The sequence below is a fragment of the Athene noctua genome, chromosome 35, assembly GCF_965140245.1.
Source record: "Athene noctua chromosome 35, bAthNoc1.hap1.1, whole genome shotgun sequence".
Classification (NCBI taxonomy): Eukaryota; Metazoa; Chordata; class Aves; order Strigiformes; family Strigidae; genus Athene; species Athene noctua.
Window position 1 is genome coordinate 751,168 of NC_134071.1, and position 23,066 is coordinate 774,233.

General features: G+C 58.2%; 3 protein-coding genes across 3 annotated transcripts; all 3 read right to left on the reverse strand.

The window, feature by feature from the left end:
* Positions 1-302: 302 nt before the first annotated feature.
* On the reverse strand, positions 303-3,559 carry CCDC97 (coiled-coil domain containing 97). Its single transcript, XM_074930734.1, has 5 exons — positions 3,551-3,559; positions 2,111-2,492; positions 803-1,057; positions 568-682; positions 303-450 (listed from the first exon to the last, which is right to left on the reverse strand). The coding sequence occupies exons 2-5, from the start codon at positions 2,472-2,474 to the stop codon at positions 342-344; spliced, it is 843 nt and encodes a 280-aa protein (XP_074786835.1). The 5' UTR covers positions 2,475-2,492; positions 3,551-3,559; the 3' UTR covers positions 303-341.
* Positions 3,560-4,135: 576 nt separating this feature from the next.
* Positions 4,136-17,193, reverse strand: HNRNPUL1 (heterogeneous nuclear ribonucleoprotein U like 1). The gene is made up of 15 exons (XM_074930764.1): positions 16,966-17,193; positions 13,884-14,018; positions 13,314-13,773; positions 13,132-13,205; positions 12,898-13,037; positions 12,708-12,807; positions 12,464-12,576; positions 12,081-12,347; positions 11,809-11,931; positions 11,581-11,709; positions 10,603-10,771; positions 10,217-10,513; positions 7,132-7,355; positions 6,905-7,042; positions 4,136-4,392 (listed from the first exon to the last, which is right to left on the reverse strand). Exons 1-15 carry the CDS (start codon positions 17,138-17,140, stop codon positions 4,291-4,293), a joined length of 2,646 nt encoding a protein of 881 aa, XP_074786865.1. The 5' UTR covers positions 17,141-17,193; the 3' UTR covers positions 4,136-4,290.
* Positions 17,194-18,111: 918 nt separating this feature from the next.
* On the reverse strand, positions 18,112-23,026 carry AXL (AXL receptor tyrosine kinase). The gene is made up of 4 exons (XM_074930733.1): positions 22,876-23,026; positions 21,520-21,679; positions 20,319-20,455; positions 18,112-19,259 (listed from the first exon to the last, which is right to left on the reverse strand). Exons 1-4 carry the CDS (start codon positions 22,953-22,955, stop codon positions 19,088-19,090), a joined length of 549 nt encoding a protein of 182 aa, XP_074786834.1. The 5' UTR covers positions 22,956-23,026; the 3' UTR covers positions 18,112-19,087.
* Between the last annotated feature and the right edge of the window lie 40 nt (positions 23,027-23,066).

Consider the following 23,066-nt stretch of genomic DNA (forward strand, 5'->3'; position numbering starts at 1 on the left):
AAAATATTATTTTTTTTTTGCTGGGGGGGGACACACACACGCGCACAATACAGTGCTGGCAAGGCGGGGGGGGGGGTGTGTGTCTGTTTTTTTGGTTTTTTTTTGTTTTTTTTTTTTTTTAAAGGGGGGTGTCCCCCCCCCGTTATGCTGTGGGGGGTGATGACAAACGTGGGGTGAGCTCACAAAGTGTGTGGTGGGGAGGGGGGGGGATTATTTAGCCCCCCCGCCCCGTGTTAAACACGCAGATTTATGGGTGCCCACCCCACCGGCTACGTAGAGGGGGGGTTATTAATTCACGGGGGGGGGGTGTGTGTGTCATTTTTATTTTGGGGGGGCCCCCCCTACTCGAGTTGGGGGGCGACGCTGGGCTCCTCCTCATCAAAATAACGTTCCTCGGCGTCCCGGGAGACGATGTCCAGGTTGTCCAGGTCGGGGTTTTCATCCACTTGGCTGAGAATTATAAAAATTTTACTCGGGGGGGGGGCTTAAAAAATTAAAAGGGGTGTGTGTGTGTGTGTCTTAAAAATTTAGGGCCCCCCCCGAAATTAAAATTTTAAGGGGTGTCACCTGTAGTCGAAGTCACCGTCCTCCCCGTCGAGGAACCGCTGGTACATGCGGCTGGTGAATTCCTCCCGCAGCATCGCCCGTTCGCCCGCGTCGGGCACCCAGGAATCGGCTTCGTCTTTGCGGGGGGGACACAAAAAAAAAAAAAAAGAGTCACCCCCCCCACACACACACTGCTGAACCCCTAAAATTTTAGGGGAACCCCCCCCCCCTGCCCACACCGCCCCGCCGAACTGACCTCCGCTGTCGCCGTCGCGCTGGCGGTGCCGGAGGAGCCGTTGCTGCACGGCTGCTTCTTCCACGGAGCGGAGGAGAAGCTCTGATAAAGATGGGGGGGTCGGGGGGGTCCCTAAAAATTGGGGGGTGCTTGGGGCCCCCCCCCGTAAAGGTTCGTCTCGGCTGCCCCCCCCGCCGCTGTGGTATTGCCCGATGTAGTGTTGGTAGAGCAGAGGCTCCCGCGCTCGCATCTCCTCCTCGCTGAAGTATTCGCCGGCTGTGGGGGGGGGGGTAAAATGAGGGGGGGGGCACCCCCTGAATTAACAGGAAAAATTGGGGTGCCCCCCCCCCCAAAAAAATAATAAAAAAAAAATTAAATAAAAATAAGGGGATTGGGGAGGGGTTGAAACTCGATAGGGAATGGGGAGGGGAAAGGTGGAGGGGGAATGGGGGGGCCCCCCCCCTTTAGAAAAAAAGGGGGGCCCCCCCTTAAAAAAAAAGGGAATGGGGGGGCCCCCAAAAAGAGGAGAAAATGGGGGGCCCCCCCCCAAAAAAAAAAAAAAAAAAAGGATTGGGGAGGGGTTGAAACTCGATAGGGAATGGGGAGGGGAAAGGTGGAGGGGGAATGGGGGGGCCCCCCCCCTTTAGAAAAAAAGGGGGGCCCCCCCTTAAAAAAAAAGGGAATGGGGGGGCCCCCAAAAAGAGGAGAAAATGGGGGGGCCCCCCCCCCCAAAAAAAAAAAAAAGGGATTGGGGAGGGGTTGAAACTCGATAGGGAATGGGGAGGGGAAAGGTGGAGGGGAATGGGGGGGCCCCCCCCTTTAGAAAAAAAGGGGGGGCCCCCCTTAAAAAAAAAAGGGAATGGGGGGGCCCCCAAAAAGAGGAGAAAATGGGGGGGCCCCCCCCCCAAAAAAAAAAAAAAAAGGGATTGGGGAGGGGTTGAAACTCAATAGGGAATGGGGAGGGGAAAGGTGGAGGGGGAATGGGGGGGCCCCCCCCTTTAGAAAAAAAGGGGGGGCCCCCCTTAAAAAAAAAGGGAATGGGGGGGGCCCCAAAAAGAGGAGAAAATGGGGGGGCCCCGGGGGGGGGCCCAAGCCAAGAGGAAGCTGAGGGAGGACTCAGGGGAACCCCAAAATCTACAGAAAACCCGGGGGGGTCCCCAAAAGGGAACCTGCCCCCCCCAGGGGAATTTGGGGGAACTCCAGGAACTGGGGAACCCCCCCTGACCCCCCCCCAGGGACCTCGGGTGTCCCCTAAAGGTGTCGGAGCCCCCCCAAACCCTCTCTGGAGATTTTGGAGCGCCCCCCCCCCCCCCGGGGGCCCCCCCAAACCTTGGATGAGCTGTCGGAGGGCGGCGAAGCGGCGGTTACGGAGGCGGGTGCGGGCGGGGGGGCGCCGGGGACGCCCCCAAAATCCACTTTGGGGGGGCCACCGCTCCCCCCCCCCCTCCAGTAAAAGGGGGTGTCCCCCCCCCTCTTCCATCTTGGGGTCCCGCGGGGGGGACACGGGGGGGTTGCGGTTGGATATTTTGGGGTTCAAAGTCGACGTCGAATCGTTCTTCGGGGATGGGGGGTCGCGCTTTGATGGGTTTTGGGGGGGCGGGGGGGTTTTGGGGGGCCCCCCCTCTGATGGTTCAGGCTCGTGCTCGGTGATTTCGGGGTCCCCCTCGGTTTTGGGGTCCCGGACAGCCGCCATGTTGGGGGGGGGGGGGAGCTGAAAGAGGGAGGTTTTGGGGTACAGTTAGTGCACGCACACACCCACCCCCCCCCCCCCCCCGCCAACAGACACCTTGGGGATATGGGGGGGGACCCCAAATTTCTCAGGGAAACGGGGGGGGGACCCCAAAATAAATGAGGGAAAGGGGGGGGACCCCAAAAGTCCCAGGGAAAGGGGGGGGACACCTCAAATTTCTCGGGGGGGACCCCCCAAATTTCTCAGGGGGGACACACCCCGAAATAACTCAGGGAAAGGGAGGGGGACCCCAAATAACTCAGGGAAAAGGGGGGGACCCCAAATTTCTCAGGGAGAGGGGGGGGACCCCAAAAGTCCCAGGGAAAGGGGGGGGACCCCAAAATAACTCAGGGAAACGGGGGGGACCCCAAAATAACTCAGGGAAAAGGGGGGGACCCCAAATTTCTCAGGGAGAGGGGGGGGACCCCAAAAGTCCCAGGGAAAGGGGGGGGACACCCCAAATTTCTCAGGGGGGACACACCCCAAAATAACTCAGGGAAAAGGGGGGACCCCACATTTCTCAGGGAGAAGGGGGGACCCCAAAAGTCCCAGGGAAAGGGGGGGACCCCAAAAGCCTCAGGGCAAGGGGGGGGGGACCCGAAAATAAGGAAAAAGGGAGGGGACCCCCAAAAGCTTCACGGAGTGAGGGGGAGACACCCCCCAGATCCTGCAGGGGAGGGAGGGGGACCCCAAAAGCCTCAGGAAAAGGGGGGGGGACCCCAAAAGCCTCAGGAAAAGGGAGGGGGACCCCAAAAGCTTCACGGAGTGAGGGGGGGACCCCAAAAATCTCACGGAGTGAGGGGGGGGGTCCCGGCAGCTGCCTCAGGAAAGGCCCCGAAATGGCGGCGGGAGGGGGGGAGCCCCGAAAAACTCAAGACCGGGGGCTCCCACAGGCCTCAGAGTCCAGTTGGAACCGCGAGGGGGGGTCCCCGTGTGCCCCCCCCCCTCAAAAAAAAGCCCCCCCAAGCCCCCCCCCCCCTCCGGCGGCTCCGGACGCAACCCGGCCCCGTTTCGCTGCGACACCGCGCGCAACCCCTCACCCGCCACCGCCTCCGTCGCCGCTGTGACGTCACTTCCGGGAGCGGGAAACGCGACGCACCCCACGTCGCGTTAAAGGTTCCGGCGCACTTTGGTTCCGCCCCCCCCCCCCCCCCCCCCGGTCCCCTTCTCCCGGCGGGGTCAAAGGTCAGAGGTCGCACCTCCCTTCAAAAAAACCCCCAAATTTACCCCCAAAATGCGAGACGGGGCGGGCCAAGCGCGTTTTCTTCTTTTTTTTATTTTTTTTAATTTTTTTTTTTTCCCCCCCGAGGAGGGCAGTAAAAAGCCAAGGCCACCCCTCCCCCCCAAAAAAAAGAAAAAAAAAAGGTAAAATGAGGGAAAAAAAAGTTTAAAAAGGCAAAAAATTGCTGTAAAAACCTTTTTCCCATGTGAAGGGGAAAGGGGGAGCCCCAAAATTGCCCAAGGAGGCGGCAAAAATGGGTGAAAACAAAGGGGGGGGGGAAAATAGAATTAAAAACAGGCCGAAACAAAAAAAAACACAACAAAAAAAGGAGAAATGTGGCTCAAAAAGGGAAATGTGACCCAAAGTGTGTGTGTCTGGGGTGTGACGTAAAGGAAGTGGAAGGCGGCGGGGAAATGATGATCACGAGTCTGGTTTGAGGTTAAAAATAATTTTTTTTTTTTTTTTTTTTTAACAGACGGAGAGAAATAAAACCAAAAACGCAACGTTTTGAGGGGGAGGGACACACACACACACGGAGGAGGGGGGTGAGGGGGGGTGTCACTGGGCGCTGGCCCCCCCCTGGGAGCTGCCGTAGCCGCTGTAGTCGTAGGTGCTGTAGTAGGGGGGCCAAGGGCCCTGGTGCTGGTAGTACTGGTTCCACTGGGCATACTGGGAACGGGGGAAAAAAAGGGGTAAACACCCCCAAATTCCCCCCACAAAAAGAAAAAAAAAAAAAGGGGGGGTTTTGCCCTAAAACCCCAGGGTTTCGACCCCAAAATCCCACCCCTGTCGTCTTAAAAAAATAAAATGGTGTTTTCCCCCCTCCTAAAAAATAAAAAAGGGGTTTTCAGCCCCCAAAAAATCCCGTCCTCGCCCTCTACAAAAAAGGGGGTTCCCTCCCCAAACCCCCACCCTCCAAAAAAAAGGGTTATTGCCCCCAAAACCCCCTCCCCATCCTCCCCAAAAGGAGTTTTACCTCCAAATCCCAGCCCTTTTTTTCCCAAAACTGGCTGGTTTTGTCCCAAAACTGTTGTGTTTTTTTTTTTTCCCCAAAAACTGGCTGTTTTTTGTCCCAAAAGCCACGCCCTCTCCCCAAGAATTGGGAGTTTCACCCCAAAATCCCCTCTCCATCCCCCCAGGAAGGGGTTTCCCTCCAAAATCCCTCATCTCCTCCTCCCCAAAATTGGCATTTTTCTCCCCAAAAGCCCATCCCAAGCCCTCCAAAAAAAAAAAAGTTTCACCCCCAACCCCTTTCCTACCAAAATTGGCTTTTTCCTCACAGAAATCCACATCCTCCCCAAAAAATGAGGGTTTCACCTCAAAATCCCATCCCCATCCTCCCCAAATTGGCATTTTCCCCCAAAAATGACTTTTCCCCTCCCAAAAAATGAGTTTTACCCCAAAATGCCATCCCCTTTCCCTCCCAAAACCAACCCTTTTCCCCTCACAAAATGATCATTTTTCCCCTCCCCAAAATGACCATTTTTCCTCCCCAAAACGACCCTTTTTCCTCCCCAAAAACTACCCTTTTCCCCTTCCAAAAATAACCACTTTCCCTTCACCAAAACGACCAGTTTTCCTCCCCAAAAATGACTTTTCCCCTCACAAAAAGACCCTTTTTTTCTCCCCAAAACGACCGTTTTCCTTCCCCAAAAATGACCATTTTTCCTCCCCCCAAACGACCCTTTTTCCTCCCCAAAAATACCCTTTTCCCCTTCACCACAAAGACCATTTTTCCCCCCAAAAAATGACCCTTTTCCCCTCACAAAGACCCATTTTTCCTCCCCAAAAACGACCACTTTCCCTTCACCAAAACGACCATTCTTCCTCCCCAAAAAATGACTTTTCCCCTCACAAAAAGACCCTTTTTTCCTCCCCAAAAATGACCATTTTTCCTCCCCGAAACAACCCTTTTTCCTCCCCAAAAATACCCTTTTCCCCTTCACCAAAAAGACCAGTTTTCCTCCTCCAAAATTACCCTTGTCCCCTCACAAAAAGACCCTTTTTTCCTCCCAAAAACGACCATTTTCCTTCCCCAAAAATGACCATTTTTCCTCCCCAAGAATACCCTTTTCCCCTTCCAAAAATGACCATTTTCCCTTCACCAAAACGACCATTTTTCCTCCTCCAAAATGACCCTTTTCCCCTCACAAAGACCCTTTTTTCCTCCCCAAAACGACCCTTTTTCCTCCCAAAAAACTACCCTTTTTCCTCCCAAAAAACTACCCTTTTCCCCTTCCAAAAAGAACCACTTTCCCTTCACCAAAACAACCATTCTTCCTCCTCCAAAATTACCCTTTTCCCCTCACAAAAAGACCCTTTTTTCCTCCCCAAAACGACCATTTTCCCTCCCCAAAAATGACCATTTTTCCTCCCCCCAAACGACCCTTTTTCCTCCCCAAAAATGACCATTTTTCCTCCCCGAAACAACCCTTTTTCCTCCCCAAAAATACCCTTTTCCCCTTCACCAAAAAGACCAGTTTTCCTCCTCCAAAATTACCCTTGTCCCCTCACAAAAAGACCCTTTTTTCCTCCCAAAAACGACCATTTTCCTTCCCCAAAAATGACCATTTTTCCTCCCCAAGAATACCCTTTTCCCCTTCCAAAAATGACCATTTTCCCTTCACCAAAACGACCATTTTTCCTCCTCCAAAATGACCCTTTTCCCCTCACAAAGACCCTTTTTTCCTCCCCAAAACGACCCTTTTTCCTCCCAAAAAACTACCCTTTTTCCTCCCAAAAAACTACCCTTTTCCCCTTCCAAAAAGAACCACTTTCCCTTCACCAAAACAACCATTCTTCCTCCTCCAAAATTACCCTTTTCCCCTCACAAAAAGACCCTTTTTTCCTCCCCAAAACGACCATTTTCCCTCCCCAAAAATGACCATTTTTCCTCCCCCCAAACGACCCTTTTTCCTCCCCAAAAATACCCCTTTCCCCTTCCAAAAATGACCACTTTCCCTTCACCAAAACGACCGTTTTTCCCCTCACAAAAATGACCCTTTTCCCCTCCCCAAAATGACCCTTCTCCCTCCCCAAATTTCCCCTTTTCCCTCCCCGAACCCCCAGAATTTCACCCCAAAACTCCCTCCTCCCCCAACCCACCGTTTTTCCCTCCCCAAACCCAGGGGTGTCCCCCCAAAACAGGAGACACCCCCTCCCCTCGCCCCACCTGCTGGTACTGCCCGTAGCTCTGCCCGTAGCTCTGCCCGCTGGGCGGGGGGGGCTGGGGGTAGCTCTGCCCGTAGCCACTGTAGCCACCGTAGCCGTAACTGGGGGGGTTGTAGCCACCTTGGCCACCGTAGCCACCCTGGGAGGGGGTTAAAACCAAAGGGGGGGGGCGTTGTGAGGGGGCTGAGGGCACTCCCGGAGATGCTGGGGGGTGCGGGAGGGGGGTACCTGCTGCCCTTGGCTGTAGCTGGGGGGGGCTGTGGCGGTCGGGGGGGTGTTGCCGCTTGGCTTGTAGCCGGTGGTGCTGCGGGCCGGGCTGTAGCCACCGCCGGTGGCCGGTTGGGTGTTGCGGTTGTAGCCACCGCGGTTGTTGGTGGCCCCGGTGCTGCCGTCCCGGTTGTTGCTGCCGCTGCCCCCCCAACGGTTGGGGGTGTAGCCGCCGCGGTTGAATCCTGGCAGAAAATAAACGGGGGGGGGAAAAAATAATTTAAAAAAAAAAAGAAAAAAAAGGAAAGAAAAAAGGAGCGAGAGGGGAGGAAAAGGGGAGGAAAAGGGGAGGAAAAGGGGAGGAAAAGGGGAGGAAAAGGGGAGGAAAAGGGGAGGAAAAGGGGAGGAAAAGGGGAGGAAAAGGGGAGGAAAAGGGGAGGAAAAGGGGAGGAAAAGGGGAGGAAAAGGGGAGGAAAAGGGGAGGAAAAGGGGAGGAAAAGGGGAGGAAAAGGGGAGGAAAAGGGGAGGAAAAGGGGAGGAAAAGGGAGGAAAAGGGGAGGAAAAGGGGAGGAAAAAAATAAAAAGAGAAAAAAGAAAAGAAAAAAGAAAAAAGAAAGAGAAAAAAGAAAAGAAAAAAGAAAAACGAAAAAAGAAAAAAGAAAAAAGAGAGAAAAAAGGAAAAAAGAAAAAAAGAAAAAAGAAAGAAAGAAAAAAAAAGAAAAAAGAAAAAAGAAAAGAAAAAAAAAGAAAGAAAAAAGAAAAAAAAAAGAAAAAAGAAAAAAAAGAAAAAAGAAAAGAAAAAAATTAAAAAAATAAAAAAGAAAAAAAGAAAAAAGAAGAAGAAGAGGAAGGGGTTGCCCTAAAACCCTGGCCTTGAAAAAAGGGGGTTTTGACCCCAAAATCCACCCCCGTCTTCTCAAAAAAAAAAAAAAAAGGGCTTTCTCCTTACGCAGTTTCAGGCCTTTAGGAGCCTGCTGTCGCCCTCCCAAAAAAGGGTTTTTTGGCCCCAAAAAATCCCCGTCTTCGCCCTCTCCAAAAACGGGGTTCCCCTCCCAAAAAACGGGGTTCCCCTCCCCGAACGCCCGCTCGCCACAAAAAGGGGTTATGGCCCCCAGAGGCCCTCCCCAGCCTCCCAAGGAGGGGTTTTACCGCCAAATCCCAGCCCCTTTGGCCCAAAACTGGGGCCAGTTTTTGCCCCAAATGGGCCAGTTTTGGCCCAAAAGCGGAGCTGGTTTGGGCCCAAAACGGGGCCATTTCTAGCCCCAAAACAGGCTGCTTTTAGCCCAAAACCGGAGCCGCTTCTAGGCTCAAAACCGAAGCTGTTTCTAGACCTAAAACGGGGCTGCTTTTAACCCCAAAATGGGGCTGCTTCTGCCCCAAAAATGGGGCCACTTTTAGCCCCAAAACAGGGCTGCTTCTGCCCCCAAAATGGGGCCATTTCTAGACCCAAAATGGGGCAGCTTTTAGCCCCAAAATGGGGCTACTTCTGCCTCAAAAACGGGGCCACTTGTAGCCCCAAAACGGAGGTGTTTCTAGGCCCAAAACATGGCCCCTTCCTGACCCAAAACGGGGCCATTTCAGACCCCAAAACCGGAGCCGTTTCTAGGCCCAAATCGGGGCCATTTTTAGCCCCAAAACGGGGCTGCTTCTACCCAAAACCAGGGTCATTTCTAGGCCCAAAATGGGGCTGCTTTTAGCCCCAAAATGGGGCTGCTTCTGCCCCAAAAACGGGGCCACTTGTAGCCCCAAACCGGAGGTGTTTCTAGGCCCAAAACCAGGGCCCCTTCCTGACCCAAAACGGGGCCATTTCTAGCCCCAAAACCAGGGCCACTTCAGGCCCCAAAACCGGAGCCGTTTCTAGGCCCAAATCGGGGCCATTTTTAACCTCCAAACAGGGCCGATTCTGTTCCAAAAACGCGGCTGCTTCAGCCCAAAACCAGGGCCACTTTTAGTCCCGAACTAAAGCTGTTTCTAGGCCCCAAACAGGGCCCCTTCTGGGCCCCAAACGGGGCTGTTTTTAGGCCCCAAAGCGAAGCCCTTCAGGCCCAAAAACCAGAGTTGTTTCTGCCCCCAAATCGGGCCGCTTTTAGCCCCAAAACGGGGCTGCTTCTGCCCCAAAAACGGGGCCGTTTCCAGTCCCCAAACAGGGCCGCTTTTAGCCTCAAAACAGGGCCGCTTCCAGGCACCAAAACTGGGGAGCTGCTTCCAGCCCCCCAAAAATCGGGGCCGCTTCCAGCCCCCCCAAAAAAACAGGGCTGCTTCCAGCCCCCCAAAAAAACAGGGCTGCTTCCAGCCCCCCAAAAAAACAGGGCTGCTTCCAGCCCCCCAAAAAAACAGAGGCCGTTTCCAGCCCCCCCAAAAAACAGGGGCCGCTTTGAGCCCCCAAAAAATCGGGGCCGCTTTGAGCCCCCAAAAAATCGGGGCCGCTTCCAGCCCCCCAAAAAAACAGGGGCCGCTTCCAGCCCCCAAAAAAACAGAGGCCGCTTCCAGCCCCCCCAAAAAAACTGAGGCCACTTCCAGCCCCCCCAAAAAACAGGGGCCGCTTTGAGCCCCCAAAAAACAGGGGCCGCTTCCAGCCCCCAAAAAACAGGGGCTGCTTCCAGCCCCCCCAAAAAAACAGGGCTGCTTCCAGCCCCCCAAAAAAACGGGGCCGCTTTGAGCCCCCAAAAAACAGGGGCCGCTTCCAGCCCCCAAAAAAGAGGGGCCGCTTCCAGCCCCCCCAAAAAACAGGGCTGCTTCCAGCCCCCCAAAAAAACGGGGCCGCTTCCAGCCCCCAAAAAAACAGAGGCCGCTTCCAGCCCCCCCAAAAAAACTGAGGCCACTTCCAGCCCCCCCAAAAAACAGGGGCCGCTTCCAGCCCCCAAAAAACAGGGGCTGCTTCCAGCCCCCCAAAAAAACAGAGGCTGCTTCCAGCCCCCAAAAAACGGGGCCGCTTCCAGCCCCCCAAAAAACGGGGCCGCTTCCAGCCCCCCAAAAAAACAGGGGCCGCTTCCAGCCCCCCAAAAAAACAGGGCTGCTTCCAGCCCCCCAAAAAACAGGGCCGCTTCCAGCCCCAACACCCCACTTTCTCCCCAAGCCCAGTTGTCCCCCCCACACTCCCCCCTACCTGCACCGTTCCCCCCGTTGCCGCCGCCTCCACGGAAGCCACCACGGTTCTGGAAGGCGCCTCGGGGGGGGGCAGCTGTCGGGGCGCCGCCACGGCCATCGAAACGTTGGAAAGTGCCACCACGGCCACGGAAAGCTGGAGGGCGGGCACCGGCCTCGAAACGTTTTTCAGGGGGGGGCCCAGCGTTTCTGCCTTCCTCGTTGTACTGTCGGACCAAAGTTTCAGCCTCTTCCCTTTGTAGCTCCACAAAAAGCACCGCGTCCAGGAATTCCCCCGCTTCGGGTAGAGTGAAATTAGCTGCAAAAAAAGCCCAAAATCCTCAATAAAAAAAAAATATTAAAATATAAAAACGAAAGATAAAAACGCACGGATTGTGCCCAAAGCACCTTTCATCTCCAAGACGGCGTGATCGGGCACGTCTTTGCCCTCCTCGTCGGTGCGTTTGACGGTGCGGTCCCGCAGATCCTGATCGGTGGGACAAATCACGATGGCCTTGCGTTGAAACCCCTCAAACGGCCTCATTTTTCGGCGTTGGGCCGAGCCGTAGACGTTGGTCTACACCCCAAAAAAAAAAAAATTAAAAAAAAAAAATAATTACAGAGTTGTCAAGGTTGGAAAAGACCTTGAAGATCGTCCAGTCAACCGTCAACCCAACGTTGACCGTCGCCAACTCCACCGGATCCTCCAGTCAACAGTCAACCCAACGTTGACCGTCGCCAACTCCACCGGATCCTCCAGTCAACCGTCAACCCAACATTGACCGTCGCCAACTCCTCCAGATCCTCCAGTCAACCATCAACCCAACATTGACCGTTGACAACTCCACCGGATCCTCCAGTCAACCGTCAACCCAACATTGACCGTTGACAACTCCACCGGATCCTCCAGTCAACCGTCAACCCAACGTTGACCGTTCCCAACATCCCTCAGCGCTGGGGGAACCCGACTCTTCAACCCCTCCACGGATGGGGACTCCCCCCCTGCCCTGAGCCTCTTCTGGTGGTTTTTATCCCTTTTAGCGAAGAAATTTTTCCTCGTATCCAGCCTGACCCCGCCCTGGGCAGCTTGAGGCCATTCCCTCGGGGTATGGGGACACAAGCCAGGATGCTGTTGGCCATCTTGGCCGCACTGTTGGCTCGTTATCAATCAATCACCCCCCCAGGTCCCTCTTTAGAGCCTCCCCACCCTCGGGGGGCCAACACTCCCACCCAACTGGGTGTCACTGACCACGGGTACGCTCAATCCCCTCGTCCAGCTCATCAATAAAAACGTTTAAACAAGAGCGGCCCCAAAAACAGGCAGAGTGTGCCCAAAACGAGTTTGATTTGGGGTTTTTAGGTCGGGGGGGGGGGGACGGACGACACCTGGTCGAGGATGTAGTTGCGTTTCTTGCGGGCGGCGATTTGGATGAGGCGGTTGAGGCACTGAGTCGCTTGTTGGATCAACACGTCCCAACGTCCCGCGTAGTTGCGTTGTCGACGGAGCCCCATCACCTGCGAAAGGAGAGGACAAAAAATTTAAAAAAAAAAAAAAAAAATTAAAAAAGAAGGGGACGGTGACCCCGGTTGGCGGCGTCGCGCTCGTTGTCTCACCCTCATTTTATCCATGATGGCGTTGGTACCTAAAATGTTGTATTTTTTGGAGGGGTTGGCTGCCGCGTGCTTGACAGCCCACGTCGTCTTCCCCGCTGCTGGTAACCCCACCATCATCAGGATCTGTGGGGAGAGGGAGGGAGAGGGAGGGAGAGGGAGGGAGAGGGAGGGAGAGGGAGGGAGAGGGAGGGAGAGGGAGGGAGAGGGAGGGTTGGCACAGCCCCACGGGTGTGCTGTGTGTCTCCCCCCGCCTCTCCCTTCCTCCTTCTCACCTCACACTCCGCTTTGCTCTTGGGGCCGAGGGTCCCCCGGACACGTTCGGCCACGGGGAGATGTTGGATGAAGGTAAAACCGGGCGGGACGGAAAAATAAGTTTCTTCTCTTTGGCCAAAATTAAATTCGATGGCGCAGTTTTTCACCAAAACGTGAGGAAAAAGCGCTCGACCCCCCAAAATCTCCTTCCGGATCCGATAAGCCACCCCCAACCATTTTCCATTCTTCATGAAAGACATTTCCACCTCCTCCCCGCACTCAAAATCCTGCAGGGACACACACACGGGGGCAGGGGGTGAGACCCCCCACAACAGGGCCGGGGTGTGAGGAAAGGGGACAGGGGGGACACAAAAAAAAAAAAAAAGAGGGGGGGCCCACTCACCACCAAACAGGCAATAACGTCGTTTTCAGCAAAAGTTTCCCCGTAATTTTCAAATTTGCAGTTGGTGGATTTTTTGCCGGTGCCGCCGTAGCCGTAAGAAAACGGTTCCTCCCCTTGCGTACGCGCGGGGGAAGAAACCAATCAGGTCAAAAAGCAAGAAAACACCCTCAAAAAAATAATTAAAATTAATTAAATTAGGAAAAGGGAATGGATTGGGAGGGGAGACGGGAAGGGGGAGCGTTACCCAGTTGGGTGCTGCAAGAATCCAACGACCAACCCACTCGCACCACGTGAGGGTCCGGTTCGGTGGAAGGCAAATGTTTGACAGAAATTTCCTCGTTGACCTGAAATAAATGAATAAAAAAAGATTTGAAAAATAATTTTTTTTAGGAAAAAAAAAAAATAAATTAGGGATTTAGGAAAGGGAGAGTCACCTTCATCTCGTAACAAACGCGACCCTGTCGCGCGCCGTAAGTAGCCCGGGCACCCGACCAGAGATAAGCAAAGCCCTCGATGGTGAGCGGGTAGCCGCTGTACCGGTCCCGGGCTACTTTAAAATGAAGGTCGCAATTATCTAAAATTTGAGAAAAAAATTTAAAAAATTAATTTAAAAAATTTTTAAAAAAATTCAATTTAGAAAGGAATTTGGCCCTCCCTGGGCTACTCACAAGTGTCGACGGCCACCAGCGTGTCGTCAAAATCTTCCTCCTCGTCTTCGGCGGGTGGTTGAGGTGAGCGGCCCCTGATGTGGGGACGGGGGGGGGTAAGAAAAAAAAAAAACAAAAAAAAACCAACAAAACGGTTGGGGGGGGGTGTGTGTGTAAAATTTTGGGGGGGGGCGTAGACTCACCTTTTGTCCTCCCGGTGTTCGTAGTAACCCCGTCCCCGTTGCTCCTCGTAAGGACGTTTGCGGGGTTGCGGCGGCGGGCGGGGGGGGTCGGGTGTGTTGTACCCCCCCGGGGGGGGTGGAGCGTTATAAGTGGGGGGGCCGGGGGTGTTGTAAGCGGCGGGGGGAGCGTTGTAAGCAGGGGGGGTGCTGTAGGTAGGGGGGGGGGGCGTGGTGTAGGCGGAGGGGGGGTTGTAAGCGGCGGGGGGGGCGGTGTAAGCAGGGGGGGTGCTGTAGGTTGGGGGGGGGGTGTAGGTGGGGGTGGTGTAGCCAGCGGGAGGCGGGGGGGCACCGTAACCGGTTGGGGGGGCGTTGTAAGTGGGAGGGGGAGGCATGGTGTAAGGGGGGGTGGTGTAGTTAGGGGGGGGGACGGTGTAAGCAGGAGCGGGGGGGTCTTCCGGCTTCGTTTCGGGGAGTTTCATCTCTAAAAGAGGGTGGGGGGAAGAATAAAAGTGTGGGAAGAGGCTGGAAAAGTTGGGGGGGGGGGGGGGGGGGCTACTAAAAACCTCCCCCCCCAACACTCCCCGCCCATACCTTGGTGCAGGACGGGGGGGTCGTGGTCCAACGCTCTCCGCTCGTAGCCGGATTCGGGGTCTGGCTTGAGGCCACCGTGCTCGTAGGGTTGGTAGCCCTGCGGCTCGGGGGCGTGGCTGTTGTTGTCGACGGCGTCTTGGAAACGGGGGGGGGAAAAAAAAGGGAAAATCGGGCAAAAGCGTTGAGGAGCCTGAAGGGGAATGAGGGGAGCCACCCCCCCCCCCCCCCCCCCCTTTCCCACGGGGGTCACCCCCAGTTTGCCAAGGTGGTGGCTAATGAGTCCTGCTTGTGGCAAGCTCGGGTTGGAATAATTCGGAGTGGTGGGAGTAATTCGGAGTTTGAAGGAGAGGGAATAATTCGGAGTGGGAATAATTCGGAGTGGGAATAATTCGGAGTTTGAAGGAGTGGGAATAATTCGGAGTGGGAATAATTTGGAGTTTGAAGGAGTTGGGATAATTCGGAGTGGGAATAATTCGGAGTTTGAAGGAGTTGGGATAATTCGGAGTGGGAATAATTCAGAGTGGGAATAATTCGGAGTTTGAATGAGTGGGAATAATTCGGAGTGGAAATAATTCAGAGTTTGAAGGAGTTGGGATAATTCGGAGTGGAAATAATTCAGAGTTTGAAGGAGTTGGGATAATTCAGAGTGGGAATAATTCGGAGTTTGAAGGAGTTGGGATAATTCAGAGTGGGAATAATTCGGAGTTTGAATGAGTGGGAATAATTCGGAGTGGGAATAATTCGGAGTTTGAATGAGTGGGAATAATTCGGAGTGGGAATAATTCGGAGTGGGAATAATTCGGAGTTTGAAGGAGTTGCGATAATTCGGAGTGGGAATAATTCGGAGTTTGAATGAGTGGGAATAATTCGGAGTGGGAATAATTCGGAGTTTGAAGGAGTTGGGATAATTCGGAGTGGGAATAATTCAGAGTGGGAATAATTCGGAGTGGGAATAATTCGGAGTGGGAATAATTCGGAGTTTGAATGAGTGGGAATAATTCGGAGTGGGAATAATTCGGAGTTTGAAGGAGTTGGGATAATTCGGAGTGGAAATAATTCAGAGTTTGAAGGAGTTGGGATAATTCAGAGTGGGAATAATTCGGAGTTTGAAGGAGTTGGGATAATTCAGAGTGGGAATAATTCGGAGTTTGAATGAGTGGGAATAATTCGGAGTGGGAATAATTCGGAGTTTGAATGAGTGGGAATAATTCGGAGTGGGAATAATTCGGAGTGGGAATAATTCGGAGTTTGAAGGAGTTGCGATAATTCGGAGTGGGAATAATTCGGAGTTTGAATGAGTGGGAATAATTCGGAGTGGGAATAATTCGGAGTTTGAAGGAGTTGGGATAATCCGGAGTGGGAATAATTCGGAGTGGGAATAATTCGGAGTTTGAAGGAGTTGGGATAATTCGGAGTGGGAATAATTCGGAGTGGGAATAATTCGGAGTGGGAATAATTCGGAGTGGAAATAATTCGGAGTTTGAAGGAGTTGGGATAATTCGGAGTGGGAATAATTCAGAGTTTGAAGGAGTTGGGATAATTCGGAGTGGGAATAATTCGGAGTGGGAATAATTCGGAGTTTGAAGGAGTTGCGATAATTCGGAGTGGGAATAATTCGGAGTTTGAATGAGTGGGAATAATTCGGAGTGGGAATAATTCGGAGTTTGAAGGAGTTGGGATAATCCGGAGTGGGAATAATTCGGAGTGGGAATAATTCGGAGTTTGAATGAGTGGGAATAATTCGGAGTGGGAATAATTCGGAGTTTGAAGGAGTTGGGATAATTCGGAGTGGGAATAATTCGGAGTGGGAATAATTCGGAGTGGAAATAATTCGGAGTTTGAAGGAGTTGGGATAATTCGGAGTGGGAATAATTCAGAGTTTGAAGGAGTTGGGATAATTCGGAGTGGGAATAATTCGGAGTGGGAATAATTCGGAGTTTGAAGGAGTTGCGATAATTCGGAGTGGGAATAATTCGGAGTTTGAATGAGTGGGAATAATTCGGAGTGGGAATAATTCGGAGTTTGAAGGAGTTGGGATAATCCGGAGTGGGAATAATTCGGAGTGGGAATAATTCGGAGTTTGAATGAGTGGGAATAATTCGGAGTGGGAATAATTCGGAGTTTGAAGGAGTTGGGATAATTCGGAGTGGGAATAATTCGGAGTGGGAATAATTCGGAGTGGGAATAATTCGGAGTGGAAATAATTCGGAGTTTGAAGGAGTTGGGATAATTCGGAGTGGGAATAATTCGGAGTTTGAAGGAGTTGGGATAATTCGGAGTGGGAATAATTCGGGGTTGGTCAATAAGAGCCAAGGAATAACTGAGGGGAAACGGGGGGGTGGGGGGGGCTCTGCACCCCCCTGCAGCTCCCGCAAACGCTCTGAAGGGGTGTGTGGGGGGGTGTGAACCCCACTTAGTGTCCCCCCCAAATGTGAGCTGGGGAATGGGGGGGCCCCGCCCCCCCCAGCAGCTCTCAGGGTGTTGGGGGGAGGGGAAATGGGGACCCTGAATCTTCGGGGTTTGGGGGGTGACGGGAAGCCTGAGACAACTTGGGGGGGGGACACACGACGACACACGGACGCGGGGGGGTCGCTGAGGGATTTTGGGGTTCAGGACGCTCAGAATAAAAGCGGGGGGACACACACGGACGCGGGGGGGTCGCTGAGGGATTTTGGGGTTCAGGACGCGCAGAATAAAAGCGGGGGGACACACACGGACGCGGGGGGTCGCTGAGGGATTTTGGGGTTCAGGACGCTCAGAATAAAAGCGGGGGGACACACACGGACGCGGGGGGGTCGCTGAGGGATTTTGGGGTTCAGGACGCTCAGAATAAAAGCGGGGGGACACACACGGACGCGGGGGGGTCGCTGAGGGATTTTGGGGTTCAGGACGCTCAGAATAAAAGCGGGGGGGGACACGGAGGATACCGGAGCCCTGAGGGAAAAAGTGGCCTGGGGTGGAGGGGGGGGGAGGACACACACGACAACAGGACCCCCCTCGGGGAAAAGTTGAGGCGACACCACCGGAGGGGGAGGCCCAACCCGCCCCCTGAACGCGGGGCCCCCCCTCCCGCGGCCCTTACAGTGTCCGTCAGGGGCCGGGTCGCCACCGGCCACCGCGGGCCCCCGCCGGGCATCCTCCGCCTCCAGCGCCGCCTGGAGCCGCTCGGCCAGTTCAGCTTTAAGGCCGCGGGTGTCCAGGCCGCGCCGCCCCAGCTCCTCCTTCAGTTCGTTGACCCGGAGGCGCCGCACGTCCATGGCGCCGCCGCTCAACGCCGCCGCGGCCCGGCCATGGAGGCGCCACCGACGGGCCCGGCTCAAAATGGCCGCCATCGCCCTCCTCCCCCTCCCCTGCCCGCGCCGCAATGTAAAACGCGTTTCTATTGGTCCGCCAGGGCGGTAGAGTTTGTAACGAGTCTCTTTATTGGTTTAAGCGGTGGACACGCCTACTCCGCGCCGGCCACGCCTCTCTCGCCCAGCTCCCGCTCAGTCCCGCTTTGCAAAGCGGGCGCTCATTGGGCGAGAGTAGCGGTGACGCTGTAACGCTGCTTCTCATTGGTTCGAAGGGCCTTTGTCGCCTCCTCCCGGGAGCCGTCTTGATTGACGCGGGGAGAAGGCGGGCGCATGCGGCCTTTTAGCCAATAGAGACGAGAGGAGCGCGGCGCGCTGTCGGCTCTCCCATTGGCTGCATTCCCCGTCTTGCAGCGCGTGGGCGGGCCCACAAGGGAGGAGCTCACTTCCCACTGGCTGACCCCGCAGGGGGGGCGGGCCGGGGTGAGCTCGTCTCTCATTGGTCGCCCTGGGGGCGGGCCTGAGGTTGCGTTTCCTCTTTCCATTGGCGGAGCCGCGGGCGGGCGCTCCCCCATTGGCGGCATCCCAGCGGCGTCTACGCGTGCTACCGCCCCGCGCTGCCTAGCAACGATCGCCGACCTCCTATTGGCTGGCTGGCGGGCAGCGCCGCGTTTCTATTGGTTGAACCCCGGGGACATTGGGCCTGCTTCAGCTCCGGGGCCCCCCCGAACCCCAAAACCGCCCCCCCCGGCCCCAAAACAAGCGACATCGGTGCGGGACAAGGAGCTTTATTGGGGGGGGGGGGCGTGGGGGCCCCCCCCGGGGTTTGACACCGGGGTCACCCCCAACCGGGGCCCCCCCGAAGCCGTGTAAAGTGCAGGGGGGGGGGGAAAGGGGGGGGGGTGTTTCTGGCCTTTTGGGGGGGTCCCGGAATAGGAGGGGGGGGTCTGTGATAGCGGGGGGGGGGGGGGCCGGGTGTTCCGAGTATCTATTGGGGGGGGGGGGGGTGTCTGTGGTTCTGGGGGGGTCCCAGGGTTTGGGGTCCCCGCGATGGGTCAGTACCTTAAGGGGGGGGGGTCCCAGCCCCCCGGGGGGGTCCCCAAGATGCCCCAGTACCTTCGGGGGGGGGTCCCAGCCTTTTGGGAGGTCCCCAGGATGCCCCAGTACCTTGAGGGGGGGGTCCCATCCCTGGGGGGGTCCCCAAGATGCCCCAGTACCTTCGGGGGGGGGTCCCAGCCTTTTGGGGGGTCCCCAAGATGCCCCAGTACCTTGAGGGGGGGTCCTCATCCCTTGGGGGGGGTCCCAGCTTTTTGGGGGGGTCCCCAAGATGCCCCAGTACCTTCGGGGGGGGGTCCCAGCCTTTGGGGGGGTCCCCAAAGATGCCCCAGTACCTTCTGGGGGGGGTCCCAGCCTTTGGGGGGGTCCCCAAGATGCCCCAGTACCTTGAGGGGGGGGTCCATCCCTCGGGGGGGGGGGTCCCAGCCCCCGGAGGGGTCCCCAAGATGCCCCAGTACTTTGAGGGGGGGGGGTGTCCCATCCCTTGAGGGGGGGTCCCAGCCTTTGGGGGGGGTCCCCAGGGCACCCTAGTACCTGGGGGGGGGGTCCTGTCCCTCGGGGGGGGCACCCCGAGTCCGTCCAGCAAGCGGAGAGGCACAGGAAGGGGAGGGGGGGGGGGCAAGGGGGAGCCCTGGCAGTGATGCAGCTTTTGGGGGGGGGGGGGGGAAAGGGGGCCCCCCCCCCCAGACCCCCCAACTCAAGCCCCCTCCTCAGAGGCAGCGCAAGGGGTTGGGGGGTCCCCGGGGGGGCGCCCACTTTCGGGGGGGGCCGGGCAGACAACGTAGCGCCCTGGCCCCCCCTCGGGCAAAGGAGGGGCTGGGGGGGCTGGGGGATCCCCAATGCTCCCCCCATCTTTGTTTAAAGTGGGGGGCCCCCGGCGGCTCCCCCCTCCTCCATGTTGACGTAAAGGGGGTCGGGGGGGGTCGGGGGGGGCAGCCCCCGCAGGGCGGCTTCCAGGGCCCCCCCCAATTCCTCGAAGCTCGGCCGCTCGCGGGGGTCCACGGCCCAGCAGCGCCGCATCAGCTCGTACCTGGGGGGGGGACACACACACACCCCAAAATAAATGGGGGGGGGGGGCTCAGGGGGGTCTGAGGGGTTTGGGGTGTGGCCCGGGGGGGATTTGAAGGGGCTCAAGGGGGTTTGGGGGGGCCCAAAGGGGATGGGGGGGGGCTCAGGGGGGTTTTAGAGGGTTGGGGGGGGCCCTGGGGGGATTTGGGGGGGGCTCAGGGGGGTTTTGGGGGCGCCCAAAGGGGATTGGGGAGGTCCAGGGGGGATTGGGGGGGCCCAAAGGGGATTGGGGGGGTCCAGGGGGAATTGGGGGGGCCCAAAGGGAATAGGGGGGCTCAGGGTGGTTTTGGGGGCACCCAAAGGGGATTGGGGGGCCCAAAGGGGATTGGGGGGGGCTCAGGGGGATTTTGGGGGCGCCCAAAGGGGATTGGGGGGATCCAGGGGGGATTGGGGGGGGCAAAGGGGATGGGGGGGGCACAGGGGGGTTTCAGGGGGTTGGGGGGGGCCCTGGGGGGATTTGGGGGGGATTTGGGGGCACCCAAAGGGGATTGGGGGGGGTCCAGGGGGATTGGGGGGCCCAAAGGGGATTGGGGAGGGTCCAGGGGGATTGGGGGGGCCCAAAGGGGATTGGGGGGGGCACAGGGGGGTTTCAGGGGGTTGGGGGGGTCCCTGGGGGATTTGGGGGGGCTCAGGTGGGTTTGGGGGCACCCAAAGGGGATTGGGGGGGGGTCCAGGGGGGATTGGGGGGGCCCAAAGGGGATTGGGGGGGTACGGGGGGGGCCCATAGGTGGTAGCCCTGGGTGGAGGGGACACCTAGGATTTGGGGGGGGTGGCTGGGGATTGGGGGGGTCCTGGGAGGACTGGGGGGTTCCCGGGGGGGTCAGTGGGGTCCCAAGGTGCTGGGGGGGGTCCGGGGGGGTCACTCACAGGTGGGGGGGGGGGCACAGGGGGGGGTCCCCACAGGTTGAGGGGGGCACAGGAGTTACACAGAGGATTGAGGGGGGTGGCTGAGGATTGGGGGGGTCTGGGAGGGCTGGGGGGGTCCCGGGGGGGTCAGTGGGGGTCCGGGGGGGTCACTCACAGGTGGGGGGGGCACAGGGGGGGGGCCCGCAGGCGGTGGCCCTGCCGCAGGTAGTCGTAGACTTCGCTGTTCTCCACCCCCGGGTAGGGGGTTTGGCCCCGCGTGGCGATTTCCCACATGGTCACCCCGAAAGACCACTTGGGGGGGGGGGGGGGCATCATTTGGGGGGGGGGTGTCCCCCCCCTGAACCCCCCTGGGATCTCCCTGCACCCCCTGGTCCCACCCCCCAGCCCCTGGGAGCCCACTTAGGATCCCCCCCAACTCCCTGGGACCCCCCCCCCCCCGGCCCAGGAGCCCCCATACCCCCCCTGTACCCCCTCATGCCCCCAGGACCCCCCCAACTCCCTGGGAACCCCCCAGACCCCCCCCAACTCCTTTTACCCCCCCCCCAGGACCCCCCAACTCCCTGGGAACCCCCCCAGACCCCCCCCAACTCCTTTTACCCCCCCCCCAATTCCCTGGGAACCCCCCATACCCCCCCTGCACCCCCTCATGCCCCCCAGGACCCCCCCAACTCCCTGGGAACCCCCCCAGACCCCCCCCCAACTCCTTTTACCCCCCCCCCAGGACCCCCCCAACTCCCTGGGACCTCCCCATGCCCCCCTGCACCCCCCCCAGGACCCCCCCAACTCCCTGGGAACCCCCCCAGACCCCCCCCAACTCCTTTTACCCCCCCCCCCAGGACCCCCCCAACTCCCTGGGAACCCCCCCAGACCCCCCCCAACTCCTTTTACCCCCCCCCCAGGACCCCCCCAACTCCCTGGGAACCCCCCCAGACCCCCCCCAACTCCTTTTACCCCCCCCCCAGGACCCCCCCAACTCCCTGGGAACCCCCCCAGACCCCCCCCAACTCCTTTTACCCCCCCCCCAGGACCCCCCCAACTCCCTGGGACCCCCCATGCCCCCCTGCACCCCCTCATCCCTCCACCAGACCCCCCCACACACCCCCTGAAACCCCCCCAGTACCCCCCATACCCCCCCCCAAGTCCCTGGGACACCCCCCCCTCCCCCCCCCAGGAGCCCCCCCCCAACCCCTTAACCCCCCCCCAGTACCCCCCCCCCCCCCTTTCCCATCATCCCCCCATTCACCCCCTCCCATTAGGATCCCCCCCACTCCCCCCTCCCATTGCCCAGGGGAGTCCCTGGGGGTCCCGGGGGGGGGTCCCTGGGGGTCCGGGGGGGTCCCGGGGGGGGGTCTCACCACGTCACTCTTGGTGGTGTAGACGCGGTCGGCCAGGCTCTCCAGGGCCACCCACTTGACGGGGACAGGAGCCACCCGGCCCTGGCGGTAGTACTGGCCCCCCCCCATCTGCTTGGAGAGCCCGAAGTCGGCGACGCACACGCGGAGGCGCTCGTCCAGCCTGGGGGGGACAAGGGGACACCCCCTCGCCTTGTCACCGCGTCACCGGGTCGGCCTGTCACCCCCTCGCCTTGTCACCTCGTCACCCTGTCACCCCCTCGCCTTGTCACCGCGTCACCGGGTCAGCGTGTCACCGTGTCACCCCCTCGCCTGGTCACCGCGTCACCGTGTCACCCCTTCACATTGTCACCGCGTCACCGGGTCGGCCTGTCACCCCCTTGCCTTGTCACCGCGTCACCGGGTCGGCCTGTCACCCCCTCGCCTTGTCACCTCGTCACCGTGTCACCCCTTCACATTGTCACCGCGTCACCGGGTCAGCCTGTCACCCCCTTGCCTTGTCACCTCGTCACCGTGTCACCCCTTCACATTGTCACCGCGTCACCGGGTCGGCCTGTCACCCCCTCGCCTTGTCACCTCGTCACCGTGTCACCCCTTCACATTGTCACCGTGTCACCAGGTCGGCCTGTCACCCCCTTGCCTTGTCACCTCATCACCGTGTCACCCCTTCACATTGTCACCCCGTCACCGGGTCGGCCTGTCACCCCCTCGCCTTGTCACCGCGTCACCGTGTCACCCCTTCACATTGTCACCGCGTCACCGGGTCAGCCTGTCACCCCCTTGCCTTGTCACCTTGTCACCCTGTCACCCCCTCGCCAGGTCACCTCATCACTGTGTCACCCCTTCACATTGTCACCTTGTCACTGGGTCAGCCTGTCACCCTGTCACCCCCTCGCCTTGTCACCTCATCACCGGGTCACCCTGTCACCCCCTCGCCTTGTCACCTTGTCACCCTGTCACCCCCTCGCCTGGTCACCTCGTCACTGTGTCACCCCCTCGCCTTGTCACCGCGTCACCGGGTCAGCCTGTCACCCTGTCACCCCCTCGCCAGGTCACCTCATCACTGTGTCACCCCTTCACATTGTCACCGCGTCACTGGGTCAGCCTGTCAGCCTGTCACCCCCTCGCCTTGTCACCTCGTCACCGGGTCAGCCTGTCACCCCCTTGCCTTGTCACCCCGTCACCGTGTCACCCCCTCACCTTGTCACCCCCTCACCATCTCCATCCCACCCCCATGTCCCCATCCTTGCCCCCGTGTCCCCCCACGACCCCATACACCCCTCTCCCCCCTCCGTGTCCCCCTCCGTGTCCCCCCCCATGTCCCGCCGTGCCCCCCCCCGTGCCCCCCCCGTGCCGCACATGCAGTTCCTGGCCGCCAGGTCCCTGTGGACGAAGTTCCTGCGGCTCAGGTAGCCCATCCCGGCCGCGATGTCGGCCATGAACCCCACCAGCCTCCGGGGGGCAGCGCCTGGGGGGACACACACACACCCCCCCCCCCGATCACACCCGCCCGTGGGCCCCCCCGAGACCCCCAGACCCCCCCGAGCCCC

Coding starts and splice junctions, on each gene's coding strand:
- CCDC97 (XM_074930734.1), bottom strand. CDS start 2,474: ATGGCGGCTGTCCGGGACCCCAAAACCGAGGGGGACCCCGAAATCACC. Junction 683..802: donor GCGCGACGGCGACAGCGGAG/GTCAGTTCGGCG, acceptor CCCCCCGCAAAG/ACGAAGCCGATTCCTGGGTG. Junction 451..567: donor GACGGTGACTTCGACTACAG/GTGACACCCCTT, acceptor TATAATTCTCAG/CCAAGTGGATGAAAACCCCG.
- HNRNPUL1 (XM_074930764.1), bottom strand. CDS start 17,140: ATGGACGTGCGGCGCCTCCGGGTCAACGAACTGAAGGAGGAGCTGGGG. Junction 14,019..16,965: donor CCCGGCCCCTGACGGACACT/GTAAGGGCCGCG, acceptor CCCGTTTCCAAG/ACGCCGTCGACAACAACAGC. Junction 7,356..10,216: donor CAACGGGGGGAACGGTGCAG/GTAGGGGGGAGT, acceptor ATTTTCTGCCAG/GATTCAACCGCGGCGGCTAC.
- AXL (XM_074930733.1), bottom strand. CDS start 22,955: ATGGCCGACATCGCGGCCGGGATGGGCTACCTGAGCCGCAGGAACTTC. Junction 21,680..22,875: donor CTGGCGGCCAGGAACTGCAT/GTGCGGCACGGG, acceptor TGTCCCCCCCAG/GCTGGACGAGCGCCTCCGCG. Junction 20,456..21,519: donor ACACCACCAAGAGTGACGTG/GTGAGACCCCCC, acceptor CCCCCCCCCAAG/TGGTCTTTCGGGGTGACCAT.